This window comes from Phodopus roborovskii, unplaced genomic scaffold (genome assembly GCF_943737965.1).
Source record: "Phodopus roborovskii unplaced genomic scaffold, PHOROB, whole genome shotgun sequence".
NCBI lineage: Eukaryota > Metazoa > Chordata > Mammalia > Rodentia > Cricetidae > Phodopus > Phodopus roborovskii.
The window spans coordinates 1,682,340-1,707,015 of NW_026125444.1; the positions used below are offsets into that span (position 1 = coordinate 1,682,340).

The following is a 24,676-nucleotide window of genomic DNA, read 5'->3' on the forward strand; positions in this document are numbered from 1 at the left end:
TGGATGCTATTGATTGTAGTACTAATAGAAGTTGTGACTATATCAATAATTATTTGCTTCCCAATTTAGATTGGGGCCAAAAACTTTTTTCTGTAAAGCTAAGATAGCAATTAATTTTTGCTTTCTGGGATATATTGTCTATTGTAGCTACTCAACTTTGCCACCATATTTTGAAAACAGTCATAGCCAATGCATTACGAAATGAGTTCCAATGTAATGTTAACTACAGAGAAACAGGCTATATGCTAGATTTGGTTGACAGGCCATAGTTGAGGCAAATCATTTGATAAAGGCCATGCAATAAATGCATACATTTTTATAGTTCTAACATGGTGTTCACAAATATTGGTTATATTTTAATTCACATAATGAATTTCTGGTGTAAACAGGAAATGTTATCTAAAGTTAGTAAGTTATAGAAAAATTAAATTAAATCTAAATTCTTTAGATTAAAAGGAATGAAGCTGAGTAGGCTGGAGAAAAAAGAAATATATTAATGGAAAATATTACTAGCATGTTTTTATATAAATACATACAATATCTTGGATACTTGGATAAACACATACAATATTTGAGATTGTCTATAATACACAAAATCACTTTATGGAATATTGGTCAAATAACCATCTACTATTCTATGTCACCTTTACAATTACATATCTGTTTCAATTTCAGATTAGGTGCTTTATACTTAGTGATTATGCAAACTACAACTTCACAAATTAACTTTGAATTCAGAATTAATAATTTCTACCAGCAGAACTATTGTGAAATGAAAAAGGTTCAGCTTTAACTCTTATTTCTACTCTCCATTCTATTCTCTACTGTGAAGTCCTACAAACACCTTTGCTATTTTAAATTCAATATCTATTTACTTCTGTCCATTTTCATATGGAGGCTCTTATCTGAGCCCCTGACAGTTCTGCCTTTTATTGTTCCAACAGTGTCTTAGCCGGAAGCTGAACCCAAGTGTCTTATCATTCTAATTTATTCTGCACGAGCTGACAGATAAGATGCTGCTTTCATCGGGCTTTGCTCATTTCACTTATTGAACACTGTCTCAGATACTGATCCTGACACTTATAAGGTCTCCACAAAGTCTCCCCAGGCTCCTGCTCACATCTTTGTGGCCTCAACCTACCTACTTTTCTATGAGCTTATTAATTACATTTCTTTTTTAACCTCAAATGCTTAGCATGTAGAATTGATCTCACTGTGAGTTTCTCTCTTCTTTCTGCTTATTCTAGGAAGATGGGACAAGCCCATCCTTTAAATCTTTTTTGCTCCTTCAACTTCAGATGATCAGATCTGTAGACAATTGCTTTTAGTGTTTAAATCCTATTTGTTGATTGGGAGTAAATCATCTCATTTCCTTAAGAAATGCAAGCTCCTTGGTTTCAATATCCCCTCCCTTTCACAACACCCATGGTTCTTCCTGAAGAGCTTCCTCAATGCAGTCACAAGTGAATGAGTAGCTGGCTTAGAAAGTCTGATATACTAGCAACACAGACATGCCCATTCTGTAGACTTTGCTGATTTAACTAAGGCAATGTGATTACTTCAATCACTAAAGGAAACCATTTTCTTTAATTTTATTTTGCCTGTGACCATATGATGTCAATGACAAGGACCATGAGACATTGGCAAGCTAATCATTCACAGTTCTGGAATCCACTGTGAATATCAATGTAAGAAAACCTTCTGTCCATCTCACGACCATAGGGACATAGGCAAGGAAAATAAATCTCCACAGGCTGGAATAATAAAGACAAGAAGCACCTTTCCAAGAAAGTGGTTTTCCTAAAGTTACTTACACACAAATCAGTTGCTATAATGCAACTCTATCCTCTGAGATTTCCTGAAACAGATATTCCTGGGACAGAATGAGCAGCGTGGGGTCTGGGCCAGGATTAGCAAGCATTGCTTAAAGACTTGGGGAGGAAGAGCTACCAAACAGGAAGCCAACAAATGAACATTCAAAAGCCAGGAGAAAGTGTCCTCGAGGAAGCCAAAGACAATGTCCCCTTCCTCAGAGGAAGTGGATAAGTGTATTAGATATTAAGATGTACTCACTAGGACCAGAAAAGAACAGTCTAAGATTTGGAAATGATAAAGTCAATGAAGTCAATGATCATCATAAAAAATCAGTTTCTGTACAGACAGTGTGTCTAAAGTGCAAGATATCCTTGTTGTACTGTTGCTTCTGTGCCCTGTGACAGTCTGTGGACTGTCATTAGGGTTGTGGACTGACAGGAAGGAGAAGGAATTGTCTTTCAGTGAAGAAAACATGAGCCCAGTTCTGTAAGGCTTTTGTGTTTTCAGCCTCAGAGGGAAGAAGTGAATCACTCAAGTTTGTATAGCTTTTAATAGTAGAGTTTTGAATTATAAAGCCATCTGACACGTGTACTTTCATCATTGTCTTAGTTAGGGCTACTCTTGCTGCTATAGAACACCATGATTTCATACCACTATTTGTCATTGAAGGAAGTCAGGACAGGAACTAAAACAGGGTAGGAATGTGTAGGCAGGAGCTGATGTAGAGGGCATGAAGGAATGGATTGCTCTTGAAGGCTTGCTCAACCCACTTTCATGTAGAACCCAGGACCAGCAGCCCAGGATGGTACCACACACAACTGGCTGGGCCCTCCCTATGTAAGAAAATGTACCGCAGGCCTGCCTACAAGACAATCTATGGAGATAGTTTTCTCAACTGATGTTCTCTCCTTTCTGATGGTTCTAGCTTGTCAAGATGACACAAAACCATTCAGTTTAATCATATCCAACATTTCCTCTAGTGGTATCCTTTAATATATACCTTTCAGATTCTGACCATTAATCTCTGAATACTATTTGTGTGTAGTTACATATTAAAATTGGAAGAATCCTACTTTGGAGCAGACTTTTTCTTTGCCACATAGGAGGGTGACTAGATTAGAAAGGCTCACCTTGCATTTGTACTAGAATTGGAACTGAAATTTATGTCTTGACTTCCAACTCACCTGTGCACCTGATCATTAGCAACTCTGTGTAGAACCAGAAATGGACATGAATTCATATTTTGTTTGAAGGAGGAGTTATCAGTGAATGATAAGACTTTATGGTACTCAATTTTCTGAAGAAAAATTTGCAATGGGAAGGGTGACTCTCCGTTCATCATCGCTCTAGCCAGAGTGATTTTTTTATCTAAGGTTCATGATGGAGATGAGAATGAAAGTTAGGGTCAGAATTGGGTAACTGTAACTCCAGGCCAGGCAACCAGGAAAGGCCATCACTTGGATACTCCCAGGCTGTCTCAAGGCATAAACAAGCCTCTACTAATATGGGCACATTCATGCTCATGCACGCATACGTGCATGCACACACACACACACACACACACACCACTCACAACAACCAAAGAAAGATCTCTCTGTCCTCAGGTAAGTCAATGCACCTGGACTATAAACCTAGAGCTTTTAATCTGCATGTTTGCTGGAACATGTTCCCATACACTGGAAGATATTCAGTACTTTTATTTTAATTTTTAATAAATCTGCATTTTCACTATCAGTATGAGATGGTCTGTGCTGTGTTGTTCAATTCACTGCTTGAGTCACAAAAGACCAGAACATCACATCAGCTCATGGGACATCACAGACAGACAGCATCCCCCACAGCAGAAGATAATGGAAGTTATTCAAGTAAAATGGATCCTAAATATCACCATGTCAATAGTATTAATAATAGAGTAAAATTTATATTTCAAGTGAAGATTTCTTAAAAGAACAATATAAAAATAGATTATTTTTAAAAGGGTTTTTCTCAAGATTAAAAATACATCATTTTTTAAATGCAAAAACGAGGATCATAGTCAAGTCTATAAAAACGGGAATTCTGTTCTATATCAAACTTCTGTATTGTTTTTAAGAAAATGAATACACATAAGACAGCAAAACACATCTGAAAAGGTTGTAGAAAGGTAGATGCATGTTCAGTTACATATTGAACTGCACTTCTAAAGTATGTATTAACTATTAACAGTTTGTGTAAGTGAAAATAATTAAATACCTAAAGACCAAGTTTTCTACTTCATGCATGGGTATGAACAATATTTTCCAAATATTCAGATTTATTTTCTATAAAAATCCAGCACATAATTAATGCAGATATGAAAGCTTTCCACCATACATAGAGTTCTGCAGGATTCTTTGTTTTGTAGAAGAGCAAACAGTCTGTACCTCACTTACTGCACGCTTTGAGTAAATAAATATGCAATTTAAAAGATAGTATGAAGTATAATCAGGGTCATGGATATTAGGTCTGTGATATTAGGAATATTACCATTATGAATTCCAGGAAAGCTAACCAGCTAAACTACAATGTGTGTATGGACAGATAAAATGCACACAAACAAGGGCACATGAATCATAGTGGTTTTTAAGGCGTCAAGTAAGGCGCTATAAATTACCAATAGCTAAAATATACAAATGCTTAGTTATATTATTATCTATGTCATAACCAAAACCTACACCTTATTTTCTTCCACCTATTAGTTAGGGAAGAACTCAATAGATATGTGTTCATTCCAAAGAACAAAACTTCAAAAGCTAAGTTTCTGTTTTCTGGTGTTTTGTAGAATAGGGCAAAGCTGTTCCTATCTGCTCCGCTCTGCTCTGTATGCCAAGCCTGATATCAAAGCCAAATGCAACAAGGCAGTGGTGGGGGCGATAGGAGAATGAATGCTGGAGAAGTGCATGCAAAATGACTCTGGTGTGTAGCTTCCCACCTCTTGCCTGCCGTCCAGGCCCGCAGCCTTCCTGAGCTCCAGGGACATCCTGTTGAATGCTCCAAGGAACTAACTGGCACCTGCGCCATTTGTGTGTCTTCCACCTATAGGAAAAGGATAAAATCCCAGTGAGAAGAAGCAGAGATGGCAGAAAAATCACAGATAATGTAGTGTTAAAACAAATAAACAGGTTATTTAGCCACATTCAGTTTCATGTAATTTTAATTTAGCTACTTAGTCACCCCTTCTTAAGGCAACATTAATTACAAAATTCTTCCTATGGCTCTAGAGACAAGAAGGTATCATTGGCAAGTTCTGTGGAAAAGGACTTCTCAGGGGGACAGAGAACATTTGAACTTGCTATCCATACTTCCAAGAGATGGCCCAGCTGGCACCAGAAGTGTTGCATTCCATTAACTAAACTGCAGTCAGGCCAAGGGTCTTCTCTGTGGTACCCTTTGTATGATCACTGCAGGGGTAATAGCAACTGAGATTATATATCCCATAACAAATGCAAATTCCAAAAACTCAATATGCTGTCCAGATAGTCAATCATGTTTATGGTGTAAAAACAATAATTCTATTTGTCATTTCTGAATTAATGGTACATGTATTAAGATGGAAAATTTGTGACTGATATCCACTTAAATGATCATGTTGTGATCATACATTTCATGAACTAATACCATAGAATTTTTTCATTTATTGTCAGGACTTGAATGATACACTTCAACAAGGTTCAGTAAGAAAGTTTTAGTCTCATGGCAAAGAGGCCAGATTCCTGTAATAAAATTTTCAGGTTATGTGTAGCTTCAGTGACTTCAACTTTCCTGGAGTTGTTAATAGATGACTAGAACACTCAGACATCTCACTAGCATTGCAGAGGAACAATGTCACTTCCTGAACCACAATGCTCACACTTAGGAGAAACAAGGGTTCTTTGGAGACAAGGAAGACCAATCCTGATTATTCCCCTGCGACAAATAAGTCCCTTCTTAAGAACGTGTGCCTTTTAATTGTTAACTCTTTTCTATATTTCTTACAGTTTCTATCAACATAAGGCATTATCTCTACATACACAGCTGGCAAATTTACACATATATTTGCCTTCGGAGAAGTAAATTTAGAAGTGGAGAAGTTCTTTGAAATAGAGGTGAGGAGTGGTTGCTTCAGCAGTGAACAACCTACTGAGTTGGTGGAAGGAGTATCAGCTTAAAGATAGGATTAGGATTTGTCCAATGCACCATATACTTCCTTTCCCCCTTTACCTGTAGCTGTGGCACATGGGAGGGACCTCGCAGGCCTTCTCTTCATATAATTGGTCTGAGCAGTCCCGGCCTCCATTGGCTGGTAGCTGAATGATGACGCGATGTCGAGACTGCTTCCTGGGTCCAGAGTCCCCTGCAATGAAGCAACTTTTCAACCTCAGCACAATGTACCGGTAACAGAATCTCTCCCCAGCAGCTGGTGATAAAGAAATTCCTCGGCATCCAGCAACCTGTGCTGTGATGTACCTTTCATCTCATCATTTACTACTTGTCTCACAGACCACTTACATCCAAAACTCAATCTGTTTATATTTTAAAATGAAAAAAACAAAGATAAACCATTCCAAAATCAGTGAGTTCTTCTACTGTGCAGTTTCAAAGCAATTGTTTTTATTTTATTTTATTTTATTTTCCTGTCCTCTTGAGAGATATGGACGATCTAATTAAATCCTTCCCCTTACTGAAAGCTTATTTTCATGTCATCTCAAGTAACCATGTTCGCCACGTGGGACACATATTCTTGTGAATCTTCCTTAGGAATATATGTTCAATATTATAATTCTATTTTGTTGTTACTCTCTTAATTTTGAAACTTGTAACTTACAAATTATTCCAGCTATTTATTATTCATGCTAAGCAGCCTAAGAGCCCCAATTCAGGCCACAGTCTGAGCCGCATGTTCTATGTGGAGAAACAAAAGAAATTTCTCAGAGAAAGACTTTTTTAGGAAAGTGTCAAAAATAGCAGCTATTACTGTAAGTAAATAAGTCCAAATGATTTCTAAAACTGGGAAGGGAGCTTTACCTTCAAGAAAGGTAACAGTCTGGAAGGACAAATGTATTACTGATTAAAGGGTATTCAAATTTGAGTTTTAGATTATAGAGTTACAGGGTTTATCTGCACTGATGAACTATATTTCAAATTTTGATACACATACATTTAAGAGTGAGTAGCTACAATTTCATGCTACAATTTCAGAAAAGAATTCTGTAGAGAATTACATCAGCAGATAATATAATTTCTCATGCAATGACATTATTTTGCAAAATTATTGAATATTTCATACATAGACTATAGGAACAACAGGGTCTTTGTAGAGTTTACAAGCTTTAACAACTGAAGTTCAACCAAAAGGAAAGAAAATATTTCAAAAGTTATTGTGTTTATAAGGTAAAATGATATGAAAGTGAAAATTTTTCTCCCAACACAACCCTTTTTTATGAACTCAAGGTGTCCCTTAACACAGTGGTGGACAAACAATGGCAGCCATGCTTAGAGAGGACTCTTGCACCAGATAGAAGAGCCCATCAGGTACCAGTGATTTCTGAATGACTCTACTGGATAAGCCCTTTTAAAACAGAAACAATAATAGCAGACAGCTAAGCCCAAAGCCAGCACTACTGAGTCAACATCCTCAAAGCAAGGCTTAAGAATCTGTTTTAAAAAACTTTCAGGAGCTTGTAATGGATGGTCACGTAAAGAAAGAGCACAGGACCGGCTGAATAGATATGTGCACCTTGTTCTAATTCAAGATTCTGGATTATTGTGAACTGTTAGCATTATTCCCATAGTGTGTGAATCGTATTTATAACTACAATGATTATATTAACTAATAATAGGAATAGTATAGTTAATGGAGCAGGGAATTGGGGACTGGAATTGCTGGCAACTAGGAATTGAAATATTTGGGAACACTGTTATGGACTTTTTATTATAAAAATATAAATTTGAATACTTACTCAGATTCAGAGATCTAAGAATGTCAGTAGAACTTTAATGTTACCAATGCTTCTGTATTTATCATATTGTTCAAATGACTTCCAGCTTCATGCCCAGGTGGGAAATGCCTCTAACCCTTCAGAGTGAGGAGTATATTCATGTCTCTTGTTGCCCTTACAATCCATTATGCTTCTGCTTTTCATTTTGGTCAATGGAATCTCAGAGCTGATTTTCCTATCCATTACAGGTACGTACATTAACTTTGATTTATTTTCTCTTTGTATTTTTCTTTGTTCCCCTTCACAACCTCTCCATTCACTGCTAAGGTCCACCCTTCTATTATTGTGAATATTTATTTTATTTTAGTGGTTGCTTAGAACTAATATTTTAAAACAGAGTAAATAAACATTTGATCACTTGGTTAGCATCTGAAGAGGATTTCTTTATTTTCTTCCTTCCTCCCTTCCCTCCCTCAATCTGTTTTATACTTTCCTTTCTTCATTAGGAAAAAGATCACCTTTTTTTCCCAGGTGGTCAAAATAGAGGAAGTCACTCCCTATCCTTCTTCAATTTGCATAACTAAGTTAGACACAGAATTGAGGCCAAGGGACTGGAGATTGGAACACGCAGTGAGCTCAGCATCAATGATACAGTATAAGCTGAAGTTCCTAAGCATTAACTGTCTAGTTATGGTGGACTGTATTAGACTATGCACCTGATGCATAGTCAAGGATATTCCAACTCGTATGCTCCAACTTCTGTTCTTCTTTTGTCTTTGCTTCTACTTTTTTCATTTTCTGCAATATTCCACTCTAATTTTACTCCCTTAAACTGATTTTTGGAAGGAGGGTAGTTCCAAGTTGTAGTAAATATAATCTAGTATATACCAAACTCATAAAATTTAGGATTTTCCTGAAAATTGAAATTGAAAAGTACTCCATTCCCAAATTAATCTTTTTTTTTATCATTGCCTCTTACTGGACACGATGCTTTGTTTAGAATTTAGAGATGCATGCTGAAGTCAGTGCAATGTCAATGGCATTTGGATTAGATCATTTCTTAAGTAAACAATGGAAAAATTAGACTTATGCCACTTTTTCATTTCCTTCCCCAAAGCAAAAGTACCCTTTTGCTTTGTCACAGTCCCCCTTGCTCAGTAAGGGAGGGAGCAGTAAGCAGGAGAAGAGAAAAAGGTTCTTGGAGAGCACAAAGTATTTTCCACTGTTAGTTTTCAATCTAAGAGCCTAGCTTTCCGGTTTTTAAAAGTATTTTCTAGGAGACTCAGCACATAGCTTTCACTCAATGTGAGTAGAGCTGGTTTGCTGTACAGGTGAGAGAGCTTTTGCCCAGCCAAGTAGAGCCCTGCTTATATTGTCCATCACCACAGAGGCTCTGAGCTGGTGGTGTTCCTGTGCAGAGGGGCCACTCTCACCCCATACCTAGGAAAGTACTATCATCTGGTGGCGGCTTGAGTTTTAACTTAGGACAATTACCTATATATGACCAAGTAATCAATCCAACTCACCCCCATTATAACTCACATTATACCAAATCCACACCCAAGTGTTTATTATCAGTCAGATCCACAGCACTGTCTGCAGACTTACCCTATTAGAGTTTCTCATTCCTCCCTATCCTCTGATATGTTTATTTACACACTCATTTGGAACCCCGATCTCTCATCTACAGTATCTTCATTGAAATATTCAGTACTTCCTTTAACAGATGCTACTGAGCTCCATGTAGTTACTTCTTATTCTTTCTCCTTTCTTCTAGCTTTAAAAACTTCCAACTCTCCTAAACTTCGGACATTAACCTCACTATCTATCTGCCATGTAACAGTAACCTTAAGAAGCTTCACTAATTAGTGGCCTTGACATATCCCTCACTGCAATCTTCTCTACCTTTGTTACATAACAAGTTTATTCCACTATATACACTGCATTTAATATTATTATTCCTCCACTAATATCATGCTCTTCTCTTTTGTCTTGTATCAGTTACTTAGTCTTCTGCTAAGACCTCAGTCTTATAACCATTAGTACTTGCATATTTTCATTTTTAAATATTTTATATACTGACCATTTTTCCTAACTTGAAAGTTCATCTATTTTTTTTTTATCTTACTGAAATTCTTCAGATTCAATAGGGGCTGATACATCTATTTCCTAGCACTCTTGTGTGGTCTTTTGTTGCCTTTATGACCTAATTTCTCTCCCAATGCAACCGTTATTATTATGTGTACTCATAACTGTCCTTGGTGTTCCATCTCCCTTCCTGCTCTTGTATTGTTTTGGAGCAATCTTAACTCTGCTCATAGCCATTTTTTTCCTTTAATTTTTGCAAATTCAGCTTTATGAATTAAGATATACTAGCAGTGTGTTGAGGAATCTCTTTTTAAGTGCATGTTTAAATGAGATTTTGATATTGCCTAGACTGTCTGTCATTACTTCTCTTCTTTACCCCTATTTTTATTTCACTGACCCTCATGCCCAGTGATGATGCTTTATTTACACAAATTAAGAGATTAGAAAAACTTTTATTCACACATCTCATACCCCTAGGACATCAACTTGTTGACTGCTGATACCTTCTATTTGGAATCAACCTTGACACATTGCATCACTTGATAGACATTATAGAGTGAAAGATGATGACTTCTTTTAAGGAAATAGTGAAGCATTGAAAATAATAAGCCTATTAGGAAATTGCTAATTAATAACATTCATTTCGAATCTTCTAAGACTGTTTTATTTGTTTATTTATTTGAATACTTTTCCTAGAAGTTTCTCAGAAAGATTGCTTCAAATCCACCAAACTATAGCATTTACTGCATAGTTAAGCATGAGCATGCATGCTGTGCCTATCTTACAAGAGCTTGTAATTATTATAGACTAAACTAAAACCAGATCCCAAACTAAATGAAAAAAAGGTTTCACATGTAACGTGATGTGGTGTGATGCAATGTAATATATAATATATATGAATAAAGTGACGAACAGCACTAAATACTTCAGAGATCACAGTCTATAGGAAAGTGTATTACTTGATATTGACCAAACCAATAATAACCATATTTTATGTGACTTTTAGGAAAATAAAGAAATAAGATCATAAGGATGACCCCAACTAACAAGCTAAGCAATGGTGGAGAGGCTACCTTAAATGCCCTTCCCCTATAGTGAGATTGATCACTACCTTAAATGCCATCCTAGAGCCTTCATCTAGCAGCTTATGGGATCAGAAACAGAGATTCATAGCTAAGCACTGAGTTGAACTCCTGGAATCCAGTCGTAGAGAAGGAGTGATATGCAAAGGAGTCAAGACCATGCTTGATGGGAGATGCTATTCTATATATGTTTCTTTTATTGGTTGATGAATAAAATACTGGCCAGGCAAGAGGTGAGGCCGGGATCATCCTCACCTACTTAGTAAGTTCAAGGCCAACTTGGGCTGAGAGACTCTGTCTTAAAAGCAAGCAAACAAACAAAGAAACAAACAAACAGGCAAACTAATGGCAGTCATTCTTTCTCCACCAAAGCTACTATGAATTTTAAGACATTGATATAAAATCTCTTTTGGCTCAGGTAGCAGTTTAGTTTATATAATATTTTAGCAGTATGCTATAAAACATAACATAAATATTCCAGATTGGAAGAACCATGCCTGTCTGCTCTACAGACTGAGGACCTACCTCATAAACAAAAACTCCAAAAAGTTGTGCTTTAACTATACACAATGATAAGCTGTTAAAACAATCAATTAAGACATTTAGAAAAATTGAGTAGTTCAAAATAAAATTTACCAAGTTACAATAGTCATTAAACTAGAAGTTTACTCTTATATGCAAGTCTCCTGGTTGAGAAAGCAAACTAGAAAGTAGGAGGGGATGCTGCCTGTCACTCTGAGAGAAAATTTGCTGTTATTGTGTAAATCACATGGAAGGTGTGAAAATTTGTCTCAGTAGGACTGCTAAAAGACCATGTCCTGAAGGGTAAGGAAAGATTTATCAGGGCACTGACCATGATAAAAAAAAAGTCTTTGCGAATCACAAAAGCAAAACCAAGCCTCGCAGGGAACAAATACTCATCTTGGAAATGCCTCATGGCACATTAAGTGTTGGCAGGGAGTCAACTCGGCCATTTTTCTCTTTGCTTTATTCCCATCCTTGGGCCAAATAATTGAATCTGTAGCAAACCTGGTCTCAGGCTATTTCTTGCCTGTAAGTAGGATAGAAGCCATGTGTACTGAGGTCACTAGCAACTCTCTTAAAAGTTCATAAGACCAGTATCCATTTTTTAAAGATTAATGAAAGATAAGATGTATTAATAAAATCCAGAACCATTTCAATTTGAGGTATATAATAAAAATTCAAGGCATACTCTGGCATAAAATTTACTGCCTTCCAGTTACTCTAATGTAATATTATTTCCAGGGAGAAACCCAAATGTTTTGAGATTCATGAAAAGCCAGGACAACAAGGCCGTGTAGAAGAATCACACATTTTGATCATTTAGAAGTTAAATATCCTGCTGAATGAGGGCCCTGGTGAGAAGCCTTCACAATCTATACCCCATACCTTCTTTGCAGGAAGAGGGACATGGTGTCCAGTCACTGTATGAAGTCACAATACAATCCTTCCTACAAGGAAGCAAGCAAGGTCTCACTGTTTCAGGCCGAAGGCTTTCAGGACACCTAGAACAAGCAAAGAAATTATTGAGCCTTTAACAATCCATGAAGTGAAGCATCTTAATTTCCTTCCAGTTTTAATTATTGTATGAGTCACCGTTACAAGACTCTATTACTTAGCTTTCACAGCTGCTTTTAACAAGCACCATTCGGCTAAATTTTCTTCAGATTTACTTGGACAAGAGTACACAAGCAAATATGTATATTTAATGGCACTCATGCCATCTAGGAGATATAGAGCCACTATATCGTTCCCTTTAGAATAATCTCCCCACTAGTAAATATGTATTATCTAATATGTATTATCATAAAATTTTGTGGGAATTCTAATTATAAATGGTAGAGCAAAATTTCCGTGTTATAGACATTTCATAATAGTATATCATAATAGTAGGACAAAATTATTATTATTATTATAGATGCTTCTTAATAATAATAATAATTAATATTATCATCATATGTATGTATTCATGTGTGTGTATGCATGTGATAGTGCTTGAATGTTGGTTCTGGGATTGAACACAGGTCATCAAGCTTGTTTGCTGTCTTCCTTCCTCCATTCTCTCTCTTTCTCTCTCTCTCTCTCCCCTTTCTCTCTTTCTCTGTTTAATTTAGGTTTTGAGACAGGGTTCTACTCTATAGCCCTGGCTGGCCTAGCACTCACAATGAAGACTAACTAGGCTGGCCTCAAACTCACAGCGATCTGCCTGCCTTTGCTTCCTGAATGCTGAGGCTTAAGGTTTATGCCATCATTCTTAGTTCTATACTAATCACCTTTAAACAATGAGAAATAATAATGAACACCATTTGTATTAAAAAAATTTCTTTTAGCATTTTGCTGATACTTTATTTTTGACATATCCTATAATTATTTGCCTACATGCCATTTCTCACACACAAATATAATGCTCTTTTCTATTGTAAAAATGAGATCTCTTATTTTATATACTCATGTTTATTTGGATGTCTATTTTCAAAAATATTTAAGATTTAACATGTCAAATAACACTAGCTTCTCTGTTTAGTTGTGTATAACCTTGAATTTCCCTAATTGCTATGACTGTCAAAAATATTGGGCAGAAAATATTTAAATATGAATGACAGGAATTGATGTGTTTTTATGATTAGATTTTTATAAGACTGGAGTTATAATTTAACTTGAAAACATCTATGACAAAATACAACATATAATCTAAAGAATTCTTTTGGGATTATGGAGCCACTGGTCAGTAATTATTATTGAAAGCAGTTCTTTTCAATGACACATTTTATAACTTTAACAATGGGAGGCCATTACTCAATTACATGCTTTTCAAATATGTATCCCTACATAAATCAATGGAATTTACAATGTTATCACTGACCCTCTAGATACTCTTTTAGTTTGGAAATAACCACAGCAAGATACAGGGCTAACTGTGGAGAGCAAAATTACCAACAACAAAGTTATTAAGTGCACACATGAAGATAAATTATACAGTCCAGATTCATCCAATAAAATGAATTCTGACTTCCTTTGGTGAAGCAATTGTTTTAGTCAACATGTTTCTTTTCCTGGGAACTGTGTGTATTTAGCATTTGTGGTTTAAATCAAAGAATTGATTCCCCCCTCCTCCCAATCTTACTCAAGGTCAAATTAAACAGATGTGATAGGAGTTGAAGTTTGTTACTTGGGAGGATGGATGAGATCAATAACATTGATTTTACCATCTCTCAGCAATCTATTTTATTAAGAAGAGTTTAAAACAAGGCTTCTATTTGCATTTTTGTTTCAAATGACTTGTATCGGAAAGCATTCATTGAATTTAACCTAGCATTTAGGGAGGAGAGCAATAGCAGTTTCTTTTGAACTCATTGTACTTGGTTTAATTTCCTCCAATTTTAAGGGCAAAGGAAACCCACATGATTCTAGAAACATATGGGCATATCCGGATCATTGAAAAACAGCTGTGGAGGCATAGTAAATTTTTACTGGATTACTTGTTCTGGTATGAGGCATCAGGATGTCCTTCTTACTGAACGATCTCATGACACTGGGTCCAACAGGCTCTTTCACACAGCCACCCTATATCACATTCACGCCCTTCATCCCGGAACAGTACTTTATTTTGTAGTAGTTCTAAGGTGCAACCTTTGAAAGGACGTAATCTGTCAAACAGATAGAGGAAGCCTTTTGCAAATCAGTATATTATTGCTCCTCCTGTCTGGGTTAGTGAGCACTTCTATCTCTGTTCTCATCCCAGCAAGAATCAGGCTCTGCCAGACTTGGAGCTTTCGCCCCTGCTGCTGCTAACACCACTGAATTTTAATATATTGCTAATTAATTCCCTGAGTCAGATTAATAACAACCTTAGTGTAATTCCCATTAATATACTGCTTTGTGGTTACATATGAAGTGTGAAGAATTGTCTCTCAATTTACACCAATCTCTTTGGCACATATTTTCTAATATATTTTCAAATATATATATATATTTGAAGCTATACCAGGGAGCTAAATATCTTTAGTATCTGGAATGTTAGCTAGATAAAAGTGCATAATGGGATTCTTGCTTATTTCCATATATGAAATAAATTTCCTCATCCTCTTGAAAAATTCATAGTACAAAACCAAAAACAATGCATTTGGAAAAGGGACAGATAAGGTGCATTACAGGGATAGGGAAGAAGGTTGATGGGAGGAAGACAGAGTAACCCAAGTGCTTTGTATACAACCACAAAATTTTCAAAGAGCTAATGTCATTAATACAAAAAAAGAAAAAAAAAAAAAAGCAAAAGAAATATCACCCTCCCTGTGGAGTGGTGGGGGAATGGGATGGGAGGAGGAGTCGGGGGTCATGGGATCATGGGAGGGAGGGCATGATTAAAACAGTAATTTTCAATGCTTATTGCATGACCACATCAGAGTATTTCTCATTATATAATTGTTTCAGTTAGCTTTGAAAATCAAAGTCTCTTGGCTGATAATTTGGGAAATACAAGGCCAAATTTGCACCTATATAGAACATGTTGGTTTTTCTACCCACATTCAATATGGCTAAGACATTTGAATCACTAAAAAATTTACTTGTTTCATAATATAAATAGGATTTTCCCACTCAAAATAATATTTGTTTGTTTTAGATAATTCACTAATTTTTCTCTAAGAGTTGATTTTTTCCCCTTGGATTACTTTACTTGGATTCACTTACAATTGTTACAAGATACCATTAACACCTCAAATCTCATTTTTTTTTTTTTTGCTTTATTTTAACAGCCATTTGATCCCAAGTCTTTCTGTTGGAAGTAAGTGATTACTTGTTTTGCCACCAAAAAATATAAATTTGGCCTTCTTACTAATGATATAGTATTTGCTTGGGAAAATGGAAGGCAGATCATAGATGGTTTCTATTCAATTAAATAGATCGTCAGCCTCCAAGCCTAGGGATATACAGGAGGTCATGGATAATCTCTATTGCTAGGCTTTGGATACTGTCATTGATCAGCCAAGCCTAAAGCAAGACTTCTTTCTCTATCTCAATAGCTTAATAAAAGCAGACTTGCTACAATGGAATTGAAAATGGGCAGCAGGTAGAAAGGTTTTTACAGAATTTATGGGCACCAGGTACAAGACTCAGAAGTAGTTACAGCTTTAACAGCAACTCACACTAAAAACAAATCTTTTCTTGGGGACAGGAATGACAAGCGTCAAAAGACCCCATCTAATGAATCAAGCAAAGCCCAAGCCAATCTTCTGCATGGCTGAATACGGAATTCACTGCAGACATCCTAAAGGTCCTTACTTCTTGGGTCCCACTTGGCCCACGTTGACTCGCACACAGATGACTTTCCGTGTCTGCATGCCCACAGAACATGAAGATTCCCCATTCCATGTTGTAGTCGTATTGAAGGATGATACTGATGTGTCCTCTATACACTGACCCCAGGGACCAGTTTGCCAGTGGTACACAGTGCAAGGATGTTCATTGCAGCTGCGCACCTCCTGCAGAGCACTGCTGTTGGGGCAGCGGATTCCACCTACAAAAAATGGACAATTAAAACATTAATTAGACAGAGAACCAAAAGGAAATCATTGTTCTCTCTTCCTAGGAATTTTCAGAGCTAATAACGATGATTCTGACCACATACTGAGCACATGGCATGCTACCAGCACACTGAAACGGAGGCAAATATTCTTTTTTATGTTCTAGCTTAGAATTTAAAGCATAGAATATACATGCCAAATACTGGAGATACTTAGAACGTTAAGGAGAAGCCATTGTTCTTCAGAGAAACCCAACATCAAATGCAAGAAAGCCCACAATATTGTTAACCACAAGTAACAGACAACTTCACACAGTGGATGAAAATATCTGAATGTATTTTCAGTTGCCATCTTTTAAATTGAAAGTCTTAATCCAGGGATTTAAATAGCACTTACTTTAATACATTAGAGTTAAGGGTGATTACAAGCAAGGATGTTAAAACTGGATAAAAATTTAGGATCTTACAGAGTATTATTGAGAAAACAATGGAGTATTAATATTTGCTCAAATCTATGATGTCATTGGCTGTGCAATGCACCATTAGTTTGTGTGTTCCAAAGAGAAAGAAGTGGTTTGTAAAAATTACAAGAAAAGATAATTTAAATTGTTCTACTCAGAGTGCAGATCTTTTCAGTCATTTTGAACCATCAAAGTTGGTGTTTTTCATAGTGTCACTGTCTGTGATAGCAAAGATGTTGGGGACATCATTTTTTATTAAAATTATTACATTTGTTCATTTGTGTGCATTTATTTATATATTAGGTTGGGTATGCACATGTCATCATGGTGTATATCAAATGCAAAGTTGTGGGAGTTAGTTCTTGCTTTTCACAATATGAGTCCCAAACTGAATTCAGGTCATCACGTTTGGGGGCAAGTACCTTTACCCATTGAGTCTTCTTGCCAGCCTAATATCAAATTTTTAATACAGTTTTGTCCCAAGACCTAGAGAGATGGCTCAGCCATTAAGAGCATATACTCATCTTGTAGAGGATCTCAGTTTGGTTCTCAGTTCTCATATCAGACAGCTCACACCGGCCTATAAATCACAGGGGATCTGGTGCCTCAGGACTGCATTCAATTGCAAGTACACACACACACACACACACACACACACACACACACACACACACACACACTTCCTTTTAGTTTTGGGGGAAGTAATTGTGGGTGTCCACATGGTAGGCAAGTATTTTATTATGGAGACACTTCCCCAAGTCTGGATGGGATTTTAAATACACCAGAGATATATTAAAAGTCTTAAGCAAACAACTAGGATTTATTGTTTCCAAATGGTCTTTAGCTGACTTTATTGCTTCTGTATATATAGGACTGTTATTTCAGCCAGAACAACAATGTTCATGATCACTATAGGCAATGACAACTATGCCATAACTTCTGCTTAGCTGCTGTGTTTCAGAAATGCATTCAAGGTACAAAGCAATAAACTGGAGATATTAAATGGTAAGCTAGAACAACTCTAACTGGTAAATTGTGATGTGAGGGCTAACACTCTGGAATTATTTTTGTGCCAGCCTTATTGTGTGAACTTTATAGGCTGGATTTTAATTTGTGTTCACAGAAGCCAAGTGAATAAATGTATAAACGCAAGTATCTGAAATGATGTGACCAGTGTATTAATGAGGAACGCAGGATGATTATATTCTTTTTAAAACAATTGTAAAAATATAAAGGCAGGAATTGGAGATTCATCGCTAACCTCATTGATGATTTGATTCCAGTGGCAACATCAGAGATGATCTCCAGAGATTGTAGATATTTTCAGACTTCCCTCTGGTCAGCAGTTAATCAATTGGCAGTTTGTTAATAATAATTTAGAAGCATTTCTGCATTGGTGAATGTGGTTCCAACATCAAAACAACCTATCTTAAACATTTTTATTAGCATCTGTGCTTCATGAAGGTAAGACATCTGTAAACATAATACCCTGTCCTCTATCATACTGCTGGATGACCCTGAAAACCCTTGTATGGACTTTTAGGATTTGAATATACTGAATTCTAAAACACATTAATTGTATTGGGGAGACTTAAGTGAGCATGCCCAAAGTTCCTTCCTCCAGGTGCTAGATGTATTCAACCTTAAAAAACTCCATAGCAATCTCATATATATATATATGTGCGTGTGTGTGTGTGTGTTTGTGTGTGTGTGTATAAAATTATTGAACAATTCCTTTACATTTAATACTAAAATTTGTGATAAAATGTTAAATTTCTGAACATTTTCACTGTAAAAATAATATACTTTTAGAACTGATTTTAAAACTCTGAATTGCTTTTGACACTTGAATTGACTGCTTGGCTTAGGGGAAAAATGATAGGGAGAAGATAACTTCTACAACATCAGCATAACATGTCAAGGAACTACAAGAGAGCTGTTAAGTTTATAGACATAAAGGCTATTTACTTTCTCTCCCTAATCCACATTAAAGCCACATCAGCATTTTGGGTCTGATGTAGGATCCTTGCAAGGATAAGCTCTAGTGAGGTCCTTTTATCTTTTTTTTTAAATATTATTTTTTTCTTATGTATTGATCCCAGTTCCCTCACCCACTCATCCTCTCATGCCTCCTGACCCCCTCCCATTCTATTCTCAACCCACTCCACATGTAGGGTGATGCCTTCCAGGAGGGATCATCAAAATCTGTCAAATTATTTGGAGTAGGGCCTAGGCTCTCCCTCCTATCTCTAGGTTAAGGGAGTATCCTTACAACATTGCAATTTTACAGGTATGGTTTGGTGCAATCTGTCACTACAGCATCACTATGTTGTTTGTGAAATAATTTTATGTTAGAAAAATTGATCAATATAATCTTGAAAGTGTCTATTATTTATGGGAAAACCCAATTTTGGACCTTTGGGAGTATTTCCATAGTCTTGGAGAAATTATAAAATGTGAACTCTGACAAAATTAGTAATAAGTGAATTTTAAAATGCCCTCTTATATGTAAAAATATAAGCGTTACACTAAAACTGTTACTTAGATATTTTTTAATAATTTCAGCAACAGGAAAGAGATTGAAGGACCTTATAAACCTTCTGTTAGATAAATAAACCTTTAAAGAGGAGGTGTTGGAGAGCTAAGAGGAGTTAAAGAGGGAAGAAACTTTAATCAGGACATATTATGTGAGAAAAAGATCTATATTCATTAAAAAGAAATAATTAAATGTGAGAAAAGATATCTCTTCAATATAAAGAAAGAATGAAACATTTATGCACATGTAAAATGGTCCAACTATTAGGAGAAACTTCTGCATTAAGACAAGATGCATTGGGCTATGGAGATGGCTCAATAGATAATGGTACTTGCTGCAACCATGAGGGCCTGAATTCAATGCCCCAGAACTCATTTCAAATACTGGGTGTAGCTGAGTGATTGGTAATTCAGCACTGTGATGCCAGAAACAGAAACTGGAGGATGGCTAGTGCTTGCTAAAGTAAGCCCAACTTTAGTATGAAACCATCTCAAGTGTATAACATAGCAATAACACAGAACACCAGACATCCTTTTCAGACCTCTATTGCGTGCATGTGCACAGGCTCATACTCACACACAGATACACAGGTGCATATACCAAACACATATTCTGTAAATACAAAGAAAAATCAAAGTATGTGATATGAAGCATAAGTTTTCCTGTACAAATCAGTCTTGCCAAAGCTTTGCTAGAATGCGTATGGTGAGAATTAGGGAATTGTTATTTCTGGGATGTATTTACAACTGATATGAGATTTAAAAAGATCCCTAGTAGCAACAGCAGATACGTAGTCTGAACTGTCCATCTCCTGTGACTAGATTGGTGACTAGCCCAATTATATCAGAGAGGCTTCATCCAGCAAGGGATGGAAACAAATGTAGAGATCCACAACTTAACATTAGGCAGAATTAGGGAAAATCCTGCAGAAGAGGGAGATAAAGGGTTGTAGGAACCTGAGGGGTTAAGGACACAGTGAGAAAAGTCACAGAATCAATTATCATGGAGTCACAGGGGCTCACAGAGACTGAACTGACAACCAGGGAGCCTGCATAGGACTGACCTAGACACTCTGCCTATAAATTACAGGTATGTATGCTTGATCCTCTTTTGGTACTTCTAACAGTGGGAACAGGGGCTGTCTCTGACTCTTTGGCCTGCTTGGGTTGCTACTCCTCATACTAGGTCACCTTGCCTAGCCTTATAGTACATGGGATGTGCAACTTGATATGCCATGTTTTGTTGATACTCATATATATGTGTGTGTGTGTGTGTGTGTGTGTGTGTGTGTGTGTGTGTATCCCTATTAAAAATGATAACTGGATACCTGTATATGGAGTGTGATGTACAGCATGCATGTGGGGTGCTTCAAGAGACATTAAAGGGATTAGAAATAGTTCACTACACTCAAGGATATTGTAATGTGATAATGAAAATTAGTAGGAGGGGTAAAGTGGCTGAGACATGAGCAAAATTATATGTGGAATGTCAGAATTATGTTGAGAGGTATGCAATTTAATAATGATTAAGAGAAGCAAGATTCATTGTGGTTTAGAGACACTGGGCTGAGGCACTGGGATGAGCTAAGAAGAGCTAGGATTTTATGTAGCAAGTTTCTGAGATGAGAAAGAAGAGATCATTTTATCTAAGCAAAAGTGAAACTAAGTGCAAACGAATTCATCTAGGTATTGCTTGGGGATTAGCATATGGGCATGTTTGAACTCAGAGTGCAGCATTCTCAGGAGGAAGGACATGTATGCAAAGATAAGGAAGGGGATATGGTGTAGGATAGGAAGAGTTGACACTGTGTTTTTACTGTCAGCTGCTGTTGCAGCCCAAATCCTCTCATGGCAGATTCAGCTTGGGGAGAAGTCCTATCCAGGGCATGGCAAGTGTTAGGGAGAATTGAGTCATGAGAGCATTAGCAAAATAGGAGGATGAGTTCTTATTGTGCAGCATCCTCAAATCCTCTGAAGCAGGGGGATGGGGACACGCCACTGTCTCCTTAGACACCAAATAATGCTTGTATATGTGGGTCTTTGAATTCTCTAGGAAACACAGCTGCTTCATGGCTCTAATAATCAAAAAATCAGTAAACTGTAAAACACAAACATGTTAAAATAGAACTACTACTTCCAAGTTTTTCCTCTATAAAATGTGATTCTGAAGGCTTCTAATTATTTGAGAAAATTGGCATAATTCTATTTCAATCTGCATCTATTCTCTCTGCACGACAGATATGACAAAACACTGACATTTGGCTAGTGAAGTTATATCAGGTCATTCTGAACTTTGTAAAAACAAATGTATTCCCACTTTTCACTGTCTGAGGGTATTAGGGCATCATTCTTACCTTTATAAATGAAGTTTGTTGTAAATCTGCACAGAGATTCAAAATGAAATACACTGAAAATCTATTATTAATGCTTATATTAGCATTAATATAACTACTACTGACATTAACACCACTACTGATATTAAATGCATGCCAGATTCAACTGTTACAGGGTTTCTTTCTTTTGGAACTTGACAACATAAATTTAAAGTAGCTTTGGGACAAGCTCTAGCTTACATACTATCATAAAGATGCTTATTTAAAAAATCATTCAATGCTGATGTTACTGATTTTATACAAGTAGAAAACAAGAACTAAAAATCTGACCTGAAGAAAGGCAAGTATCCCTTTCCATCTGTATATATGTGTGTTTGTGCAAATGCATTCATGTCTGTGCAGGTGCACATTTGTGTGAAATTCAGGGGGCAACCCCAGGTATTGTTCCTGTTCACCTTGTGTATGTGAAGATCTCTCTCACCAAGGCTGACCTAGCTCTGGGAATAATAGCATGTTCCGTAATACCTAGATTTCTTTTTCTTTTTTTTTAACATGGGTTTTGGGTTTGGTCCTCATTTTTGCATGGCAAACACTTCCCCATGGAGCTTTCTTTAGCAACTTTTTGTTTCCACCTGGTTTAACTTAAAAGTTCTAGTCTACTTTTTCCAGTGTTCATGCCTTGAGTATATGTATGTGCTTCCAATTGTGATTTGGTTTTCAAATGGCATTTTAGCATGAATTATTTTGTACATGTTTTTGTGTATTGCTGATACTATGCTGTGTAGAATTATCTAAGATTGTATGGGAAGAAAAGATACACAAATAACTTCTTTCAAATTCTTTTTTTGAGACACCTTCACAATTGTATCACAGAATCAACAATTATTTTCATGGATCATTTATGAAAAGTTGATGAATGAGGCTCATCACTCTGAACAACTTGGTGTGTATTTCTTTTAAGTAAGGCATCCTTCCAATAATAAGCACACCCAGTACTCCTAGCCCCATCCAAACTTGCAACTATCCCCTAATAATCATCATAGCCCAAGGATTAAATTCACTGTCAAGCAGTACATTTAGGCATCTTGCTCATTGTTGATCTCCTTTAATTGGAAATATTTCTTCTGTATTTCATTAATTTTTATAGGCAATTCTGAAGATTTGGCATTCATTATTTTATGATTATATAGCAACTTTCTAATCAGAGTAAGATGGATTTCTGGCAAGGTGTCTCAGAAGTAATATCATGTTTTTATTGCAGAATGTCTAGGATATGAGGTTCTGAGTTCCTCCATTACTCCCAATTACTTGGATTACTAAATGAACTAGATTGATTTCTATTAAAGACATCTCTATTTTTATTTATATGTGTGTGCTTGTGTGTTTGCATACTACAGTGTTTGTTAGTGCCTGGGAAGCCAGAGCAAGTTTCAGGTTCACCAGAGTTGGTGTTACAGGTGGTTGTTAACTCTCCAACTATAATTCTCTAGACTATCAGCAAGTGCTCTTACCTGCTGAAGTGTCTCTCCAGGCCCTCCCTACAGCATGCTATCCTGCAGATAGAACACCCACTGACTGGACTGTCTCTCCTTAACTGTAAGTCGTTATTCTATGGCAGGAAGTAGGCTGCCCCATGAATAAAAACATTCATCTCTGGGTAGTAGTGGTGGTGGAGATTCACAAAATCAGGGATTTTCCAGGATCTTGCCATAGCAGATTTGGAACACTATAAACCAAATCACAATCAGGTCAAAGATTAAATACTACTCCCCTATTTAAACTCTTACTCACATTAACAACCAGAGAGAAATGGCTAAAGGTTAGGCCCCTTGTCTTTATGGTTAAGCTACATTTATTAACATTTTACTATGTAATTTTATTTCTTTTCTGAACGTAATCTATAAAAGCTAGAGGTGCTGTTTGACAAGTCAAGAAACATAATTTTGTCTCTGAAAGTTTTGGTTTTGTTGTGATGTTCAGATTCCTTGGGGTAAGTCAATCCTCTGCCTTATTGTAGCATGAATAATGAAAATCCAGAGACAGATATTGGGGTTCCAGTTGAAGATCAGAGAAGCAAAACAGACAATCACCAGATTTCCTACCTTCACCAAGGATGAGGTGATCCTGTCCTCAGCATGACTGCAGACTGGACACACTGTACTCCTGTCTTCACCCATCTTATATTCCTCTCTAATACTGGGATTAAAGGTGTGCACCACCAACACCCAGCTTCTGTGGCTAACTATTGTGGCTGCTGGGATTAAAGGTGTATGCCACCACATCCTGACCTCTATGGCCGACTAGTATGGCTAGCTTTGCTCTTCTGATCTTCAAACAAGTTTTATTTGTTAGATCATAAACAAAACACCACCACTGCCTATAGTTCAGTAACAGTTATAGTTATGGTAAAATAGACTCAGAAAACAAGATCTGGGACTGGGGATATAGCTCAAAGTTAGAGCACAAAGGCCTAGTTCAATCCCCAGCACATGTGACTGACTTCCTACTATGTTACAGTGACCCCACACATTCACATTTGCCCTACACATAGGTTTTTCTTTCCTTTTCCTTTTTAAAAAAATGTGTAATCTTGTCTCTAAATATTACATATCACTTTTATCTCATTTTCCTATAAAATTATCACATAGGTTCCATAAAAAAATCTGTGACACATTCCAAGCTCTAATATTTGTGGAATAATAAAATTCCTACTTTTTCTGAATGTAATATCACCAATAAGGGCACATATTTTAAGACTTCTTATAGATATAGTTCTCTAAAAAAAAAAAAAGAAAATAAAACCTTTTTTAAAGCTCAGTATCATAACAGTCTCATTTCCCACAAGATAAAATGATATTTTCATATCTAGCAAATGAGTTATTAA

At 36.5% G+C, this 24,676-nt stretch overlaps 1 protein-coding gene across 1 annotated transcript in view; it reads right to left on the minus strand.

Annotated features, from left to right (window-relative positions):
* Thsd7a (thrombospondin type 1 domain containing 7A) overlaps positions 1-24,676 on the minus strand; it is a 373,759-nt gene that overhangs the window by 62,952 nt on the left and 286,131 nt on the right. The window contains exons 8-11 of the mRNA XM_051175692.1: positions 16,223-16,457; positions 12,332-12,447; positions 6,034-6,166; positions 4,766-4,869 (exon numbers count right to left, since the gene is read on the minus strand). Coding sequence (XP_051031649.1) covers positions 4,766-4,869; positions 6,034-6,166; positions 12,332-12,447; positions 16,223-16,457 — 588 coding nt within the window. The remainder of the gene's footprint in view (positions 1-4,765; positions 4,870-6,033; positions 6,167-12,331; positions 12,448-16,222; positions 16,458-24,676) is intronic.